The 18,568-nt window shown below is 42.7% G+C and overlaps 1 protein-coding gene across 7 annotated transcripts in view; it reads right to left on the bottom strand.

The window, feature by feature from the left end:
* The window catches only part of thrb (thyroid hormone receptor beta), a 112,293-nt gene that overhangs the window by 23,867 nt on the left and 69,858 nt on the right, over positions 1 to 18,568 (bottom strand). For 2 of the 7 annotated variants that reach the window (XM_085262247.1, XM_085262253.1), the window contains exons 2-4: positions 18,121 to 18,184; positions 2,359 to 2,428; positions 403 to 453 (exon numbers count right to left, since the gene is read on the bottom strand). In XM_085262247.1, coding sequence (XP_085118373.1) covers positions 403 to 453; positions 2,359 to 2,365 — 58 coding nt within the window. In that variant the 5' untranslated portion in view covers positions 2,366 to 2,428; positions 18,121 to 18,184. The remainder of the gene's footprint in view (positions 1 to 402; positions 454 to 2,358; positions 2,429 to 18,120; positions 18,185 to 18,568) is intronic. The other 5 variants (XM_085262248.1, XM_085262251.1, XM_085262249.1 and 2 more) reach the window with 5 other exon arrangements.

Here is an 18,568-nt window from a genome sequence, read left to right as displayed (position 1 = left end):
GGAGCGTGTCCGCTCCGACCGGCTCTAAAGGGTTAAAGGTGCAAATAAAGCTTTACTTACTTATACATTTTGAACCTCTTTCCTCTTTATTATTATTGTTATTATTATTACAATAAGTGAATGTCCCACTTTTTGAAAGCAAACTCTAAATGAGCTGATGTTTAAACGTCTGAGTTCAGTTACTCTACGTGTTGTAACGTGATGTCTGCAGCTTCCCAACATCGGTGAAACTGAAACGACTGGGATATGATTTATTTTGAACTGAATCTACACAAAAATGTTCTTAAATCAAATAATTCCAGTTTTTGAAGCCCTTTCGAAGTTTTTCCTTAACAAATCCAAAGCTGCGCCATGCTGACAGAAGAAGGAAACAGCAGTGTAGAGAGGGAGGAGAAATATTACCATTTTGAATGGCCTCATCTTTCCAGCGGGGGGAGCATTTTTCTGCTGGCTCTAAAATAGATGGGAGAGGCACTTTAAAAAACACAAGCGACGTTGTCATAAAACAGCTGAGAGAGAGAGAAGCTAATGCTGCTCTGCTTCGTACATGAACTTAAAAGCTTTCAGAAGTTGTTCCAACAGAGCAGCAGGTTCATGTAAAAACTAAAACAGCATCTCAGATACCAAAGCAGTCGTTGTCCCCTTGGAGCTTACATGGTGAATGAAAGCTTAAGTTCATTTTGTCAGTGTGATAACATGTGAGTGTAAGTCTGTCGGCTATGTAGGGATGGCCAGGTCACTGAGGTCGCCCAGGCTGGTTAAATCCAATTCCAGCCCCGCTGACCTCACTGATGCCCAATTTGCTAGTTAAGTAAATAAATGCAGAGCTACATCCTGTCTTGGCTGTTTAATATAGGGCAGCATGGCTGCGTGCAGCGTCCTGCCATCTTCACATTTCTTTGCCCTTTTGATGCTTCGATTTGGCCGAATGAAGTGGTGCTGCTGTGTGTGTGAACAGGGATGAACCATGTTATAGAAATGAATGGTTAATATGTGTGTGTGTGGAAAAGAGCTGATTTTGCCATCAGGCTCAAGCTGAGACCTTTTCACAGTTTAACACTGATCACCTTGATTAAAACATTGTTATCACTCTAAGACAACGTGGACCTCTGGTGGTGAGGGCAGACTATCACTGTCCAACCAAAGTGTAGAGTGTGACATGCAGTGGTCGGGGTTTTGTACTGGTCACTGATCTCTGCCAACAAACACTGCATCAGTCCTGCTGCTCGAAGGGGCCTCCCTGCTACGAGTGTGAGCATCTTCTGTCAGTTACAGCTACCAGGTTAAAATGTTAGGTTATCTTTACAAGCTGATTATTGAGACCTGACCATGTTTTTAAAGCCAACAGCTACAGTCGAGGGAAAAACTGGCTGAGCAATCATTTAATAACAGGTCAGGAAATGGAAAAAGTGGATTATTTCTAAGACCAATACTGATATCTGGTGATTTCTTCTTCACTAGCATTTGTTATGTGCTTGTTTCTGTTTCTTTGCTATCGTAATATGAAAATGCAGTTTAAAAATAGGTTTTAGAAAAGTTGAGTTTCATGGTAACGCAGCAGCAGTTTTAACTGCAGCTATGATACGAATCAAGTTCCTATTGGTGCAAATTCATTTGTTGTACTTTCCAAATCCCTTCTTGTAAAAGGATGGTCATAATTCAAACACTTAAACTTATTATTAGGTCTCGACTCCCTTTTGCTTCCTCTCTGCTTCCACAGCTTGTAGCACCATCATGCAGTCTGTCCTGGATCTGCACATCGGACTCAACTCTGTCATACTGTACATGTTAAAGCAAATATTAGCTTAATGGAGTTGCACACTACTAATTTGATCCTGAACTGCAGTAAAAACTGATTTTTAAAGAACTGTTGAGGAGTTAATGGTTTATTATCTCAGTTGTTTAACACCAGGCTGAATGACTGACTGCTGTCAGATTATGTGCAGAAACTGTTGGGTGCCACAGCAAACCTCACACTTCATTTCTGACCTCGTTGCCGAGCAGCTGACAAATAAACTGTGAAGCAGAGGTCCTGATGTCAAACCGGCTCAGTGAGAAGTGGTGACACAAAGTCATTCTGCTGGTTACTGTGTAGCAAGTCACATATTTACTTCTGTTGTCTAACACAGTGTTCTGAAAGCACTCGGCGTTGGATTACTCGCGTTACAACAGTGCTAACCTGTGCGCTTGTACTTTGCTCAGTGTTGTTTCCCCGATCAGAATTAACCAGTAAAACAGAGTATTTGCTGTTTTTTTAGTTTTCACATCAACTTTCACACCAACTAAAAAATAGAGAATAATAAGACTTTTCTTTAGGTTCCATCATATTTGGAGTGAAGCTGGCAGTGTGAGCCTTACCTGACATACTGGTGGGGCTTCAAGGCAAAGACGTCATCCTCAGAGCCTCATCAGACCTCTGGGTTCCTACCTACCCAAACACAGAAACAAACGCTCAGTCATTCTTTATCTAACAGAGCAGCTTCACACACATCTCTGAACAGCGTCTTTTCCTCACAGCTCGTCATTTTAAAAACGTAAAGTGTACAGGAGTGATCACCCAATGTTAGATTAAACGAAACTGCACAGGCTGCCAGCTCTCAGTTCTCGTCCTCTGTGCAGGATGACATCTAGTGGTTACATGCTCATGTTACGTCTCAGGGTCCAGGTATCATTTCTTTCCCTCTGAGGTTTTGTTAGTGTGCATCCAACACACAAACAACACACTGCACACACCAGGCGTTCAACTCTGCTGCAACGTCCTTGTTTCACTGTTTGTCAGCTAAAGGTTACTCTTAGTAGCAGTTCTTATTTGCACTGATGTTCCTTTGTGTAAAATAGGTGTTTATAATGCATGCAGCACTTAAAACAACTGCACTCATGCAACAACTTCATGTGCCAACAAAAATCATGTGACATCATCACAATCATGGTGTCCAACATAAGGCCCGGGGCCCAGAATTGGTTTGGCCAAGACTCCAATCCATCCTGCACGTTTCACAGCTTTCTGTGACGATAAAGACTCTGCCTGACTTTGCCGTCCACACGACACCACAGAAGAGAAAGACAAACACTGAGACGAGAGACAAGCTTTTGTTTTTCCATCATCTACTATAAAATGTATGTTTTTATTCTTGTGGTCTCACAGTTAATTAACAAAACTGGGGGATGAGCTAACTTTTACATCGTTATCATGTAAAGAAACTTAGATGTACTGCTATATTAAAATATCTCAGGGATTAAATGCTTTACACTGACAGGATGATTCATCCTTTGAGCTTTTAATGCTAGAATGACTCACAGGGTTGTGGTGAGAGGCTTAACAGCCAACGAGACCAACAAGGACGACCCACACAGAATGTTAACTTCACTATTTGGCTTTTAAAATTCAGATAATGTCTCTTGTCTTTTCACTGGGCGATACATCTGATGCTGAGTCTGATAAACAACTGTCAGTGCAGCGGTTTATTGAAAAATGAATAATAAATAAATGAATCAAAGCCACAGCAGCACATCCACAGTGCACAGTGCAGCACGCTATCTGGCTGTTACTGTACCTGACCAGGGTGCAGCTGAAACTGTAACTTGCTATAGTAAGACGAGAAAGCAGGAAGCTGAATGTCCTTGAGCAGCTGTCCTCAGGAGGCCACATATGCATCACACTTTCCTGTAGCTGAAGCCACAACAAGAGGACTCCACCTGATTGAGATTGGACTGATAAGAACATGGAGGGCCGCTCTCTGCTCACATAAGCACGTATCCTCTCACTGCACGCCGATCAAACCTCACGTACTGTCACTGTGCTACACCTGACACTTGCACAGCCGATAAAAAAGTGTCAGCATGAAATATCTTCAAGGTTAATAAAACGATTGGAGGATGCAAATATTATCATGAACAGGTCAGGATGCAGGCTTCAACACATTATAACTAAAAAGAAATGAATAAAAACTGAAGTCAAGCAGAGGTCAGATTAACACTCACTGAACACGCGTGTGGGTATTCCTGAGGACCATCTCAAAGGTCTGGATGCAAACAGGAATACCTGAGTGTTTGTTCCCTGGGTGGTAGGTGCCTGGAATCTGAGGTTACGTGTGGTGGTAACATCTTTTGGTCAGGCCCTGTATACAATCTGCACTTCAATTCATTATGTGCTTGAAACTAATAGGTTGTGTTAAGCAGCGGTCTCCATTAGAATGAGCATTAATGGTGGAGGGTTATGGTGTGATGTTGCTGTGTAAGTAACATCACACATTTTTTAAAAACACGATGCTGCACGAGGAAATGCATAGTCTTCATTCGACAGTCACATGTTCGGCACTCTTCAGAGGAGGCGTTTGAGACAACCTGATGCCATCAGACAGGAGGTCCACAGATGGTGAAAAGGATACAGAGTTGATACAGCTCAGTGCTCTTTATGACTTTCTATAATTACAATTTCTGCACATTACTGTCCCGACTTCCACTGCAGGCAGCATTAGCTGCATTAGCTGAGAGCAGAACAGCCTACTAGACACTTTTTCTACCTGCTTTTGAAAAGACAGAAGCACTGCTACCGGGATGGAGCGATGGTATTTCTCATATTTCTCTGCTTGAAGTACATGTGCAGGTATTGATTTTTACTCTTGAGTTTCCTGGAACAACTAAACTGAGGTCCTGAAAGAATCAACCTTTTGTCTTTTGCTTGATGAAAATGCACCAAGTTGTGACGATCATCAATTTAAACTGTAGCCTTTTGTTTCTCTGAGTGTCAGGTTGTGCACCAGGTTGTGTACAGAGTGCTACACAAACACCATAAATAAATGTGAAATTCTCTCATAGCTGTACTTTCATCAGATAACTGAAGTCAGAAAAGTAAAAACGCTCGGGTAGGGACACGACATGCTATACAAATGGCTTCAATACGTATGGTGGATTTAAAGATCGCATGTGTTGTGCTTCAGCTTGACTGGGCTGATGGAGACCAGGTTTGGGAAAATCCAGACCAAGACAGAATCACCCACAGTTAGGCCAATACAGTCGAACACAAAGATGAATGAAACTCAAATGGTCACCAAAGTCATCGAGTTTCAGATGAAAGCAGCTTCTGTCTGTTGTAATCAGATTTGAGCCGCAGCTGCAGTCAAATCACAATCATGTGATCTCCGGTCACAAAGTGAAACCGTAGTCAGTGCATGCTGTCCTTTACAGATGTCACATCTTACAACTGCAAGCTCACTGAACTCTGTTTGCTTGGAAGCTAGGTTTATTCAAGGGTTTGCACTGCTTTGAGGCTGCGTTTTTCCTCCTGCGGATGACGACAGAGTCGTTTTCTGAAGACGACGGGTCTTGTTTACAATCCTAAATAAGCCTTTGTGAATATGTGTATATTTATCAGCTATAACAATCAGACCCTTACGAATTGATTAGAGCCTTAAAAACGTGATAAAATCGTAACTCCTGTGCTGTGGTATGGTTTCAGCATCAGTCCTTGTTTATGGAGAACCTTTGGTGAAGGTAAGTACTGCTGCTTTTCCACAATCTGAAGTCTGAATTAAGGATTCGATAGATTTCCATGAATTACTTTCAGTTTGGGTGTAACATGGAAGTGGACACCAAAAAGCCTCACACTGTGTGACTACTGATGGTGTTTATCTTATTCAACCTTATTACTGTTGGTGTTAAAAATAATTTCTTCTCCAAAATGTCCAGATAGACACACTAACAAACCAACACTACATCAGGTACCATCACTCTGAAATGCTGGTTCTTACTCTGAGCACTCAAAGCGTTTTACACAACTTGCACATTCACGTTTTTTTCTATGCTGCTTCCTATCTAACATTCACACTCCGATGGATGCATCGGAGAGCAACATGGTCATATTTGGCATGCAGACTGGAGCAGACTGGGATTGAACCACCAACCTTCCAGTTAGTAGGTGACCTGCTCGACCACCTGTCACTTACAGCCAGGCCACAGACACATCTGAGGCAACAACAGAGGGAAAACAGAGTGGCTATAAAGAACGAGATGTGACTTACATGTATGTGTTCAGAATCCTGAGGTAAGGCAGGAAACAGGAAATAGGCCTGTAATAGGGCACATGCTGTACACTTCCTCGCTGCTATCATCCAAGGACCAGATTAACTGATAGTTACTGACGAGTACTAAATGAGGCATTTCATTGTCCATTTTTATTTCCTTTATACTTTTATATAAAAGTTCAGCTGTCTGAACTTGTAACCTTGTTCTCTCAGCATTGAACTGGAGAATTGCAGATTTTAACTGCTGAGCATTTTAATTTCCCTTCATTATCTTCATTGTCTGTTATTAGTTAGTTTTCCTTATTTTCTTCCAGTGTAATTACCTTGTAAAACCTTTAGGCAGAGGGTAACGGATACGCAAGAGACACAAAATAAATGAAAAGCATGCTCGTGCATCACCGTGCTCCACTTTTAAACAAGTTTTCTATCTGTAATGTACCGTCACCACATGCGTCCTTCAAACCAGACCCAGCTGACAGAAACTGAAGCTGCATGAAAGTCTGGATCAAAGGTTTGCTGCACACACTTAAAGCCGTTGCAGTGGTGTTTAGCTAACAGAGCAGCACAAAATCATACAATGCATTTCCAGGTTTGCTTACATTAACATTCATGCCAACTTTTACAAGTGCTGAAATGTAAACATGCCATTACTGTCATAAGCACGGTCACTATCAAAGTGTAGTTTGGTCACACCTTAATTCATTTCCTTGTACTGTAGTCCAGCTAATTATTCTTTTGGCAAGTTCAGTAGCCCGGGTCTCGTTTTGGTTTGGTCAGTAGCTCCTTTTCTGTGTCTGAGTTGACTACCAGCACAAAAATCAATCAATCATCAAGTGTCCAAGTGCAGTAATTTATGACCACCGCTACATGTTTCTACTTGCAACTGTCCATCCATCTGTTATCTTCCACTTACCTGGAAAGTCTCCCAAGGGAAGTACTCAGGAAGCATCCTTACCAAACCCACCTATTAACACACAGGAGCAGCAGCTATACTCTAAGATCCCTCTGGATGTCTGAGCTCCTCACCCTATAACTTAAAAGTTTGCTCACTTACCAAGAAATGAACAGTCTCTAACTTTTAACGTAAGTTCAAACTGTATATCAACCAAAAATCCACAAAAAAATAATGATACCAAAGTCATAATTTGAATATCATTACTACTTTTGGAGAAACCGTGTTGACAAGCACAGTGGTAAGACGTTTCTTGTAGTTGGTCTCTAGGTTTGCGAACATCTCAGCGAGAATCTGGCCCACTCCTCTTTATAGGAATGAAATCTTTCAGGTTTCTTGGCTGTCGCTTGGACACTTGAAGCTTCAGCTCTCTGCACCTACAGACCTGAGGTCTGGAGACTGGCTCGGCCACTCCGTCATGGCTTCTCTGAGTCATTTCAATATTCACTGGAAAGTTTAAGTTGGGCCTATACCTGAGCTTTCTTAGGCACATGACCTGGTGGATGCTGCAAGATTTCAATTCATTAAGGCGTAGTGTGTTATCAGTTTTTGGTTGTAGTCCCAACTGCCATCATTGGGATCACTGATCAGGCTCCACCCAAGCGGTTTCGGGCTGATCCCTGACCTTTCTCATCATCCTCACCCCATGAGGCAAGATTTTGTATGGAGTCAAACCAAAAGCAATTTAAAGTCTTTTTTTCTTGCATCTCTGTTGTCACAGTTGTCACTTTTTCACCAAGCTTCTTGCTTCTTGTGGTCTACAATGTTTTTCATTGACTTTCTGGTCTGGCCATGGAGGTGGGGAGGTTGGAATGGAAGAAATGAAGTCTGTGGACAGGTGTGCTTTATGAACACGGAGTATTTGTAATTGATTGATTGTAGTTGTTGGGTTATAGGACATCACTGAATTTTATTTCATTTCATTGAATAACATGCAACTGTAATGTGCTTTGTCTGCAATTTAGATTGATATTTTGACTCTCTCCATTACAGTGAAACAGTGACTCTCAAAGTGAATCTCGACCAGCGCTGCTACCAGGGAGCTTCTTAACTAACGCAGCGACCTCTGTCAGTGTGATAGATGTGGCTTCCCATGAGTTTTCAGGCTCTGCCTTCTCTATACTGGAAGTTTTGCCTCAGATCATCAAAGTCCTTTTTCCACTGCTAAACAATATCCCAAATCTGGGTCACCAGTTCTTCCCTCTGGCTGAGCACAGCTTGAGCCAAGCCCTGGTTTCCCTTCCTGAGTCCACAGAGAGCTTGCCAGAACAGGGCTCCCAAAAGTCCTCTTCTGTGACCTGCTCTGCTGACGTCCTTTTGGCCCTTTAATACTGTCGCTGCTTTCTTCAGCTTCAGCTTCGTCTAGCAGCCGCCCTGCCCTTTGATTTAACTCACTAGGCAGTGATCAAATAACAGGTCTGCTCTTATCAGATGATACAACAGCAAAGTCGATCATTGCCATGTACACTATGCACATCTTGTGCTTGAGCATGGTGTTTGTTATGGCCAACCCATGCCTAGCACAGAACTCAAGACTCTTCCTTCCATCATGCATCTCCAGGTCTCTGTCAAATTGTTAAAGTCTCCCAGGAGAACTATGGAGACTCCAGGTGGAGCCTCTTCAAAGACCCACCAACACCCAAATAAGATGTCTGTGGGTGGTGCATCCACGGAATCACGTTTTGACATTTTCGAGCAACAACACAAACAAGAATTTCTCTCTTTTTTCCATGAATTGGCCCACTGGCATAGTCAGGGTGACTGAAGTTGTGAGAAATATATTTCTTTGATTTTATAGCAACTTCTGTTTTTTAAATTACCTTCTAATTATTCTGTTATAGGGCATCTCATTTTAACTTTTCTCATTTTAAGGGTTCACGCATAAAATATTTGAAATAAGCCTGGAAATAAAGGATTTAAAAAACGGTCCAACAATGAAGACCTCGTTGTTTGTTGTCACAGCCCATGTGGCCTCACTTGCTACTTGTGGCCTTATGTGAGAGTGAGAACACTTTCACACACAGCTCTCTCTTCACCACACCAGACCATTACAGTGTCCAATCTCGCCGTCATTTCCCATTTATCCTTTTCATACTTGTGAGCGTCCTCCAGATACTTGAACTCTTCTGCCTCGGACACCAACACGGAGATGGCACGGGGAATTTTTCTGTCTGAGGACGATGATCTCAAACGTGCTAATTCTCATTCTGGCCGCTACACACATCACCTGCATACATCAGACATGAGATCATATGGCCACGAAACACAACACCTTCAGCCTCAGGCTGCCCCGAGACAATCTGTCCACAAAAATTATGAACGTAATCGGTGAAACAATGTTAACAGAATTTTTAAATGTTAGAATATCTGTCACAGATAAAGTATAGGGGTGATAAAACAGTATTCCTGCATAAAATAATAATGGGAGCATAAACGACCAGTTATACTTGTTGTATATAAGAGCTTGGTCACCTGAGGTTCAAGTATAGTTTGCTGCTAACTGCTTCGGAGGCAGGATTGTCAGTTTTTACTCATTTTGATAGTAAAACAACCGTGTAGCTTTCACAGTTCAACCATAGTTCAACAGTTCATCTCTGCACTGAATTTGTGTCGCTTGACAATTTAAACTAATGCACAAAACAGACAAATAAATGATAATAAAAATGATAACTGTGGTTGTTTTGAAAAAGCCTTATCTAAAGCCAAATGTCAGCCCTGCCCAGTCTTCAGTTTACATCATGCATCATGAATCAGCACTTACAAGGAACAGTCAACAATAACCGTCATATTGACCAATATGCATGTTATTTGAACTGGCATTTAGATAAGAGTCCATCTTCATCGGACGGCCACTACGCCTGGAGCTCTAATACTTTACAAAGCTGCAACACACAATGCGACGTGATACACGCTCATCATCATGGCAACCTGCATCACACAAGGGAGAGCAGATGGTGCTTTCATTAAAGAATTCAAGCTGACAGAAGAATCAGCTGAATGATCAAGTCTCCAGTGCACTTATCATATTACATTAAATTCTCTGTACACAGAGGCTGCCCACTGTGGTTTGTTATACTGCGTGCACCGTGAGTTGAGTAGGTCCGAATAATCTACTGGGAGCAATGGGACCAATAAGTCATGCTCAGCAGCAAGAACACACATCATGGATGACAGCTGGAGCTGCCAGTCACCTGCAGACCCATGAATGATATTTGGTGCCTAAAGTCATCATCAATAAATATTCCTATTTAAGTGAAACCTTTTTATTTTCACTTACTAATCTCCTCAGAGAGACACAACCCATCTGTTAGGCTTCATTTTTAATAGACAGACGTTGGCAGGCGTGGTTGTGGCACGGCTGCATTGGGAGCTGACGCACTGGAGCTGCATCGGTTCATCACGCCGACCTGCATAAATGGTACTTGGTCCTGAGTGTGGGGTTTATTGTTGATGCGAGTACGGCTGGCAGTGGGAGAGCTGCGGCCACTGTGTGTGTACAGCAACCGTGTGCGTAAATCGTGTGGCGAATAAAAGATGCTGGAAAGCATGGACATGTGGTCAGGTCTGCTGTGCATTCACTTAAGTGGTGCCGAAACCCAGGACAGGCAGCAACAGGAGCAGGCAGCGGTGTCACGCTGCAGGACCAGACCGAGCACCATATGGAGGTGATTAAGAATCTGGCAGCTCGGATCCAGTCCTGGCCGACACCACCCCACCAGCGTCCCCCGGTGGCGTGGGTGTGGAGGAGGTCCGGACTGTTCAGGCCCCCGTGCAGGCCCCCAGGGTGCGACCAGCCAAGGTGCAGCCTGCCTCAGCGACCATACCCACTCCTCAGGTGGGAGCGGCTGGGGCACGGCAGGTGCCTGCACCTTGGATTGACCACAACCACGCCCGCCACACAGTCATGTGTACAGCAGGTAAAACAGGTACTATACACGTCTTTAAGTTTCTAAGTAAATGCATTTCTAAAGGTGCCTCTGACCTGAAACTCTCACCAGATGCTGGTAACACGATGCACATGCATTGCTCAGGTGTGATTTCGGCCCATTCGGCCACATAAACAGTCCTATAAACCCCAAGCTTCAGTCCTTCCACAGAGTTTCAGTTGGAGTTGATTGGCTGGGCCATGCTTTATTTTCTTTCTGTAAAACCAGCTGAGCGTTCCCTTGGATGTGTTTGGGATCACTGAAATGCCCATCATTGTTTCAGCTTCATCATCCTGGCAGCAGATTTTTATCAAGATTGTCTCAGTACATTCTTCCATTAATCATCCCTTCATTTTTATTATTAATATACAATAATAATGGGTAGCTCAGGTGGCAGAGCAGGTCAGCCACTAATCATAAGATCGGTGGTTTGATCCCAGGTTGCCTCCTGGCTTCATGCCAAATATCCTTGGGCAAGACACTTCACCCGTTGCCTACTGGTGGTGGTCAGACGGCCCGGTGGCGCCAGTGTCCGGCAGCCTCGCCTCTGTCAGTGCGCCCCAGGGTGGCTGTGGCTACGATGTAGCTGCCATCACCAGTGTGTGAATGTGTGAATGACTGAATGTGTGAAGCGCTATACAAATGCAGGCCATTTACCATAATATACATAATGACCAATGTTCCCTCTAAGCTGCGCGCGTGCGTAATTGCGTACTGCTGGTCTCTGTGTACAGAAAATCTGCGTTGCGCACACACATTTTTTTTAACCTGAATTGAAATTAAAACTTTAACAATTTTTTATGAACAGCTGTGTGCAGGCAGGAATAGGACCCAAGGTGCCGACACTCGGAGGCAAAACTTGAACTCAAAACAGCTTTAATGCTGAACTCAAATGCAGCATAACTGGATATATCAAAATAAACTTACACCAGAAGACTGACAGAACACACAGCAAGATAAGGGTAGATCCCAACACGGACAAACTGAAACACAGGGCTTAAATACACAGAGGGAGCAATCAGGGAATGGGTAACAGGAGGGAAACACAGCTGGGGCAAATCAGGCCTGACGAGACAAAGGAAGCAAAACCAGATACATTAACATCAGACATGGACCTTCAAAATAAAACAGGAAACATAACACAGACTGGACTAAAGACACAGACTCACATGCAGGCACTACAACAAAGGGAACAAAGACATGGGACCAGGGCAGACAGACACTGACTGGACACGAGGATATAGCAACTAAGGATTACACAGAGACATAAACCATAAGACAGAACTCTAACGAAGAAACCAAAGAATAGAAATGATAAATAACACAATAAACTCAAAACCCTGGGTCAACGACCCAGGCATCCTAACACAATTCTGTTTGCAGTGTGAGTCAGTGACTGGCTGCTCCCGTGTGGGATCAGAACGATGCCACCTTATCCCAAAGTCCAGCCAATGATGTGATTCACATTCGTATATACGCAGCTAATCAACGTGGCTGACAGGCTATGACAGCGTCCTTATGTGCCGGTGTTTTAGCAAAGCGGCTGATGTGGAGTGAAGCCACGTTAATGACAACGTGTACAACCATTGGAGATGTGAGCAGGACAGACGGAACAACTGACGGACAAAGTGTGGACTTTATACCAGTTTTTAAATCGTGTTGATCGGCCACGTAAAACCAGAGTTATGATAAAATATCTGCAATGTTTGGTTTTCTTCCTGAATACTGTCGTTGTTTATATTTACTGCAGGAAGAAACGGTAAAAACGGCGTTTTATAAGGAAAACGCTCGAAAGCCTGTGAGCAAAAACACCAAAACTCCCAGCCTTTCCTATTGGTGGAAAAATGTACCATGTGGACCAATCAAAGAATGATATGGCAACATGGCATTTAGTTGTTTAGGACGGGGGAAGTTTTAGGAGTGACGGCGTGTTTGAGATGTGAGAGATTTGAGACGTTTAGCACAAATCTTGTGTAGTTAGTGTGTAGTTAGTGTGTAGTGAGAGTGTAGTTAGTGTGTAGTTAGTGTGTAGTTAGTGTGTAGTTAGTGTATAGTTAGTGTGTAGTTAGTGTGTAGTTAGTGTATAGTTAGTGTGTAGTTAGTGTGTAGTTAGTGTGTAGTTAGTGTGTAGTGAGAGTGTAGTGAGAGTGTAGTCAGTGTGTAGTCAGTGTGTAGTTAGTGTGTAGTTAGTGTGTAGTCAGTGTGTAGTTAGTGTGTAGTCAGTGTGTAGTCAGTGTGTAGTCAGTGTGTAGTTAGTGTGTAGTCAGTGGGTAGTTAGTGTGTAGTCAGTGTGTAGTCAGTGTGTAGTCAGTGTGTAGTTAGTGTGTAGTCAGTGTGTAGTCAGTGTGTAGTTAGTGTGTAGTCAGTGTGTAGTTAGTGTGTAGTTAGTGTGTAGTCAGTGTGTAGTCAGTGTGTAGTCAGTGTGTAGTCAGTGTGTAGTCAGTGTGTAGTTAGTGTGTAGTCAGTGTGTAGTCAGTGTGTAGTCAGTGTGTAGTCAGTGTGTAGTCAGTGTGTAGTGTAGTCAGTAGTGTTGTGTGTGTCAGAACAATGAGGCGCCTGCTGAGTGTTACAGGTGTTACAGCAGTGACACATCTGCTGCTGTCAGGCCTGCAGGTATCAGGCTGTTGTTCTCCTTCATCTCATAGTGGACAGAAATTATTTTTTGGAGCGGCACAAATAATTTGTGTGGCATCAGATTTGATGCAGAACAGCTGATTGTTCTGTGAATAGTTTGAAATGTTTGTTTAAAAACGCCTTGGCTGCATTTTTAGGTAAACAGCTGCAAAACACTTTGTTGTTTGCAAAACTCAGTTACTTTTTTGAAGTAGTAACTATATAATTAATTACCCAACATTGGTCATTATTTACTGTATTTTGCAGACAGAGTTACAGACTCTCTCCCAGACTCAGACTCAGAATACAGTCAGAGCTTTATAAAAAAAAGAAAGAAAGTTGTGTTTTCAAAATTGGAGTTGAAGTTATTTTTCCTTCCAATAGTGTTAACATGCTGCACAGGACAGGAACAAGATTTTTATAATTTTCATTGTAAGTGGGCTAAAGCAGTTAATTAAGGGTAGTCTAACATAAATGCTGTAATTTGATTACTTTAATAAACATGTAACTTGGATGGATTGGATGCTGGCGTGACCACAGTGCTCACGTCTGCTGTTGCTCACAGTGGTCCAAGGGACGCTCAGGGAGTTTGTGTTCGCTCAGACACGTGAAACATTAGAGGGAACGTTGATTATGACACGTGCCAGTGTCGCACGCTGAAGAACAGCCTCACACTATGATGTTCACACCTCCAAACGTCACTGTTGGTACGGTGTTTTGGGGATGAGAGCCTTTTGGCCTCCAACCACGGTGTGCATTACAGCATCCAAAGCGTTCGGTTTTGACCAGACTATATCCTCCCCGTATCTCACAGGCTTGTCTAAGTGCGATGGATCCTGCATGAGTGAGCGCATGTACAGGCCATGTTAGTTGAGTGCACAGCTCATCGTTTTCTTTAAAATAATTGCATCTGTCTTCCTGTTGGCCATCATGAGATGTTTCTTGTGTGACGTGTTGGTAATGACCATCAGTTGGGACTGAACCAGCCTTACTTTCTCATTTCTGACAGATTTCTGCTGGTGTCATGACTGTCCTGCCTGTTTGCACCTCCCTTTCTTCACGTGTTCAATACTTTCCCCCTGTTTCATTTCTTATTATTATAAGTTAATTTATGGATTTGATTTCTTTGGATGGGTTGTTACCAACATTTCACATCAATAGCACCTTTACAAATATATAATACAAAAATATTTACTTAGAAAACTGTGTTCTATACTTACTGTACGTACTGTACTTACTGTTGTATTTCCTGCTTGCAATATACTGTACATCATGCTGGAATGGCCACAGCTTCAATTATATGGTTGCAGAAGTCTGTGACTGTAGCTGGTGGCTTTAGATAACTGTCCAAACAACTGCTGACTGAAATCTATGTTTCATTTAATTAGAGGATGTTAGATTAGTCACAGGCAGCTAGTGCAGGGAGATATTTACTGAACTTGTATTTGGGCAGTAGCATCTGACCCAAGGAAACTTGGAATGCAGACTGTTTTTTTTCTTTCTTTTTTTTTTACTTACTTCCGAAAAGAAAGCCTCATTTCTGCTGTTCAATACTGAACAAATTTAAACTTTTTAAGATTATGCAGAATTGCAAAATGCTGTGTCTCTAAACCTCTGTAACTCTGTAACCCAGGCCAGGAAAACTGCCTTCATGTTGTTCTGTTTTATCCTCAGCTACTTCAGCACAGAGGCCTCTGCTGTGACGCTCACACCTCTGATAAAAGTCTCGCAAGTGTCAGCTTTCTTTTTATAGATATAAAAATATAGATATGTACTGATAAGTGATCAGAATTATAATATTTCTGACTGTCTGAGGCAAAATTTCCCCGAATCAAATCAAATCAAATCGGATCGATTCTTGAAATCAGTGAGGATACCCAGCCCTACTTTAGTGAGGAACGTAACTTTCAGGTCCCTTCTGATTTACATGAAATGTTATCTGACATAATTACCGTGAAGTACAGCCAGAGCTTAGTATCACGACCTGCTTCTTGATTAAAACCTTTTATTGATTTAATAAAAAGAAACTGGGTGACTATGATTTCACTCTTATTCCGTTTCATCACTGCAAATAATATCAGCATATTACTTATCCTATGAAATGTTTCAGTCATTAAATCCAAAATGCACTGTAACCATAACTTCATTAATTCAACTTACAGCTAATAATTTGCATTTATGAATCAGTGATATGGTAAATGGTTCTTACACAGTGCTTTTCTACTCAAAGCCCTTCATACAACATGCCTCATTCATCCATTCACACCCAACTTATACAAGAACCTTTCCCCCCCAGTTCTTCCTAACATTCACACTCTGATCAACGCGGCACAGAGTAACGGGACACTTGGACTGGAGCACGAACCTTTCGATAAGAAGCTGAGCTGCTCTGTCTCCTGAGCTACAGTAAGAATAAAAGAGAACAATCAGGAATCGCTCGTTTTTATATGTTTTCATATGTTTGATGGCAGTCTCCTCCTAACCTTAGCATCATTCTTTAATGTGCAATGTAGCACTGCAGCCTAGCACCCTGCTATGGTGAATAAAAGCTTACACAGGCTTGTCTAATTAGCAGGCTTGGTAGCACAGTAGCATAAACCACCGGACTTCCACCCAAACGAGTTAGCTGCAGCCTGCTATTTGTAGACACGTGTCTGTGATTTTGATTTTGAATCAAAATTACCTTCAGGTTGACAGATTTGTTCCACTTTATAGTATGGTTTCAGTTAAAATATGTCCTTTCACAACAACCAAGTATAAAATATTGATACAATTTCAGAGTCTGAAAAGAGACACTGAAGCAAATGTGCCCTAAACTCTTTTAAATGTCCATCAGGGACATCTGTGGTTGCAAAAAAGCCTTATTGTCCTGCAGACAGGAGAACAAAGCTCTGCGCCTTCACCTCACCAAATGTGATGAATCCATGTGCTCAGTCGCTGTTCGTGACATAAAGACACAGTGAGGGAAATAATTACTTGATCCCCTGGTGAACTTTAAAATTTGCTCATTAAAAAAACAAAACCAGTCTGTAGTTTTTAATGGTAATTTAGAGAGAGACAGACCATCAACACAAAGCAGACAGCCAGTATTTGATCTCCTGGCCAGAATTCTTGCTCCCATCGACTTGTTACAGTCAGTCAGTGACAGACACTCTTGATCTCAACTCATTCTGTGTCCACATAATGAATTTCTTCCATTCCAACCTCTCCACCTATCACAGACCAGAGAGCTGTCAAAGGACACCAGGGACAGGATTGTGAATGTGCACAATGCACCACTGGTATTTGGCAGCTTGTCTAAATGATTCAGAGGTGGCTTGGTAGAAAGCGCTACGGTCAGATGAAACCAAAATCAAGCTCTCTGCCACCGACTCAAGCGGATCCGCTTGGAGGACAGAAAATGCCAAGTATGACCCAAAGAACACAATCCTCATAGCCAGGCACAAGGGTGGAAATATGCTTTGGAGCTGCTTTTCTGCCAAGGATACAGGACAACCTCACCGCACCGAGGGGCCAGCGGACGGGGCCACGCGCTGTAACACTGGAGACGGGGAACGGACGGGTCGTCCAGCACGACAATGACCCAACACATGTCAACATCTGGTATGTAGAATAAAACTTTTCTAAATGATGGTCAGGAGAGAGGATCATCCAGGGCTGATGATTTGTGACAGAGGATCTACCTCGTGCTCATCACATCTGATCTTTGTAAGGAGACTTTACAAGAACGTTTTTTGATGCTTCTTCTAAACGGTCTATGCGCTGACCGATGTTCTGGGCCCATTATAGCACCTGCAATAGTCATGTTGTGTGCAGTGATACCGCCACAGCTTTTGTCAAGCCTTTATTTTGTTGAATGAACTGCAGTGCTGACACAAGCATACCTGTCTATATTTCATGTCTTCATGAAGAATGCAGCTATCCATAGGACTATTATTATTATTAGGACTAGAACTATGTTTGCTTTTGTCATGGTGGAACCACAGTTAGTTCATTTATCGTTACATACGATCGGATTGGACTGTTAGTGGAGGACAAACGTTAGAAGAAGCAGAAGCAGGTAAACATGACAATATGTTTGACATCGAGTTCTTCAGCTGATGTATGTCCAATTTTATTTACCACGTACACACACACACACACACACACACACACACACACACACACACACGCACACACACACACACACGTACACACACACACACACACACACGTACACACACACACACACACACACACACACACACACACACGTACACACACACACACACACACACACACACGTACACACACACACACACACACACACACACACACACGTACACACACGCACACACACACACACACACACACACACACACACAGGCAACAAACAGAATAAACAGAGCCTGCTGTGGCACATAATGACTTAGGCTAAGATATAAACAAAGATTTGAGTTTAATTGTGTGTGTGTGTGTGTGTGTGTGTGTGTGTGTGTGTGTGTGTACGTGTGTGTGTGTGTGTGTGTGTGTGTGTGTGTGTGTGTGTGTGTGAGATGCTGTGTATTGGCATTCTGCAAGCTGCAGGACTCTGACTGTGCAAAATGAAGCAACATGAAGGTCTTACCAAAATAAGTCAAGTCTGACTCGGGGCCGTGCTGAGGAGCTGCTGAGCTCCCCCAGAGAAACACCTACGAAAACACAAGGAAACACACACTGAGATTTGGGAGAGTAATGACAAACTAAGATGATAATCACAGTCTAGCTATGAAATCCCAGTAGGGTCCCAGTAAGGTTTTGAACATTGGAATGAAATATTTAACTAAAGCGTAGGTACAGTTGAAATCCAAACCTCACGCTGAAGCAGACACAAGGTGGGAAAGCTCTTCCCTTCTATAATTTGGATTTCCTTTTTGGACTGGCTGCCTTGCAATGGATCCATTTGTCTTTTTTCTCTGTGTGCAGCCTTGAAGTCAACAATGGCCATGAATATCATAGTGATGACAGCACAACATGTGCAGGGAAGCAGAAACAAATCATTTGTTAACTTCATGCTGAGATCACGGGGAAAGATG

Source organism: Mchenga conophoros, linkage group LG22 (genome assembly GCF_057382185.1).
Source record: "Mchenga conophoros isolate Kocher_MC1m ecotype Shallow Benthic linkage group LG22, M_conophoros_male_GT1.1, whole genome shotgun sequence".
NCBI classification, from domain to species: domain Eukaryota; kingdom Metazoa; phylum Chordata; class Actinopteri; order Cichliformes; family Cichlidae; genus Mchenga; species Mchenga conophoros.
The sequence above is the reverse complement of the archived record's forward strand: the minus strand, read 5'-3'. Positions and strand labels throughout refer to the sequence as shown.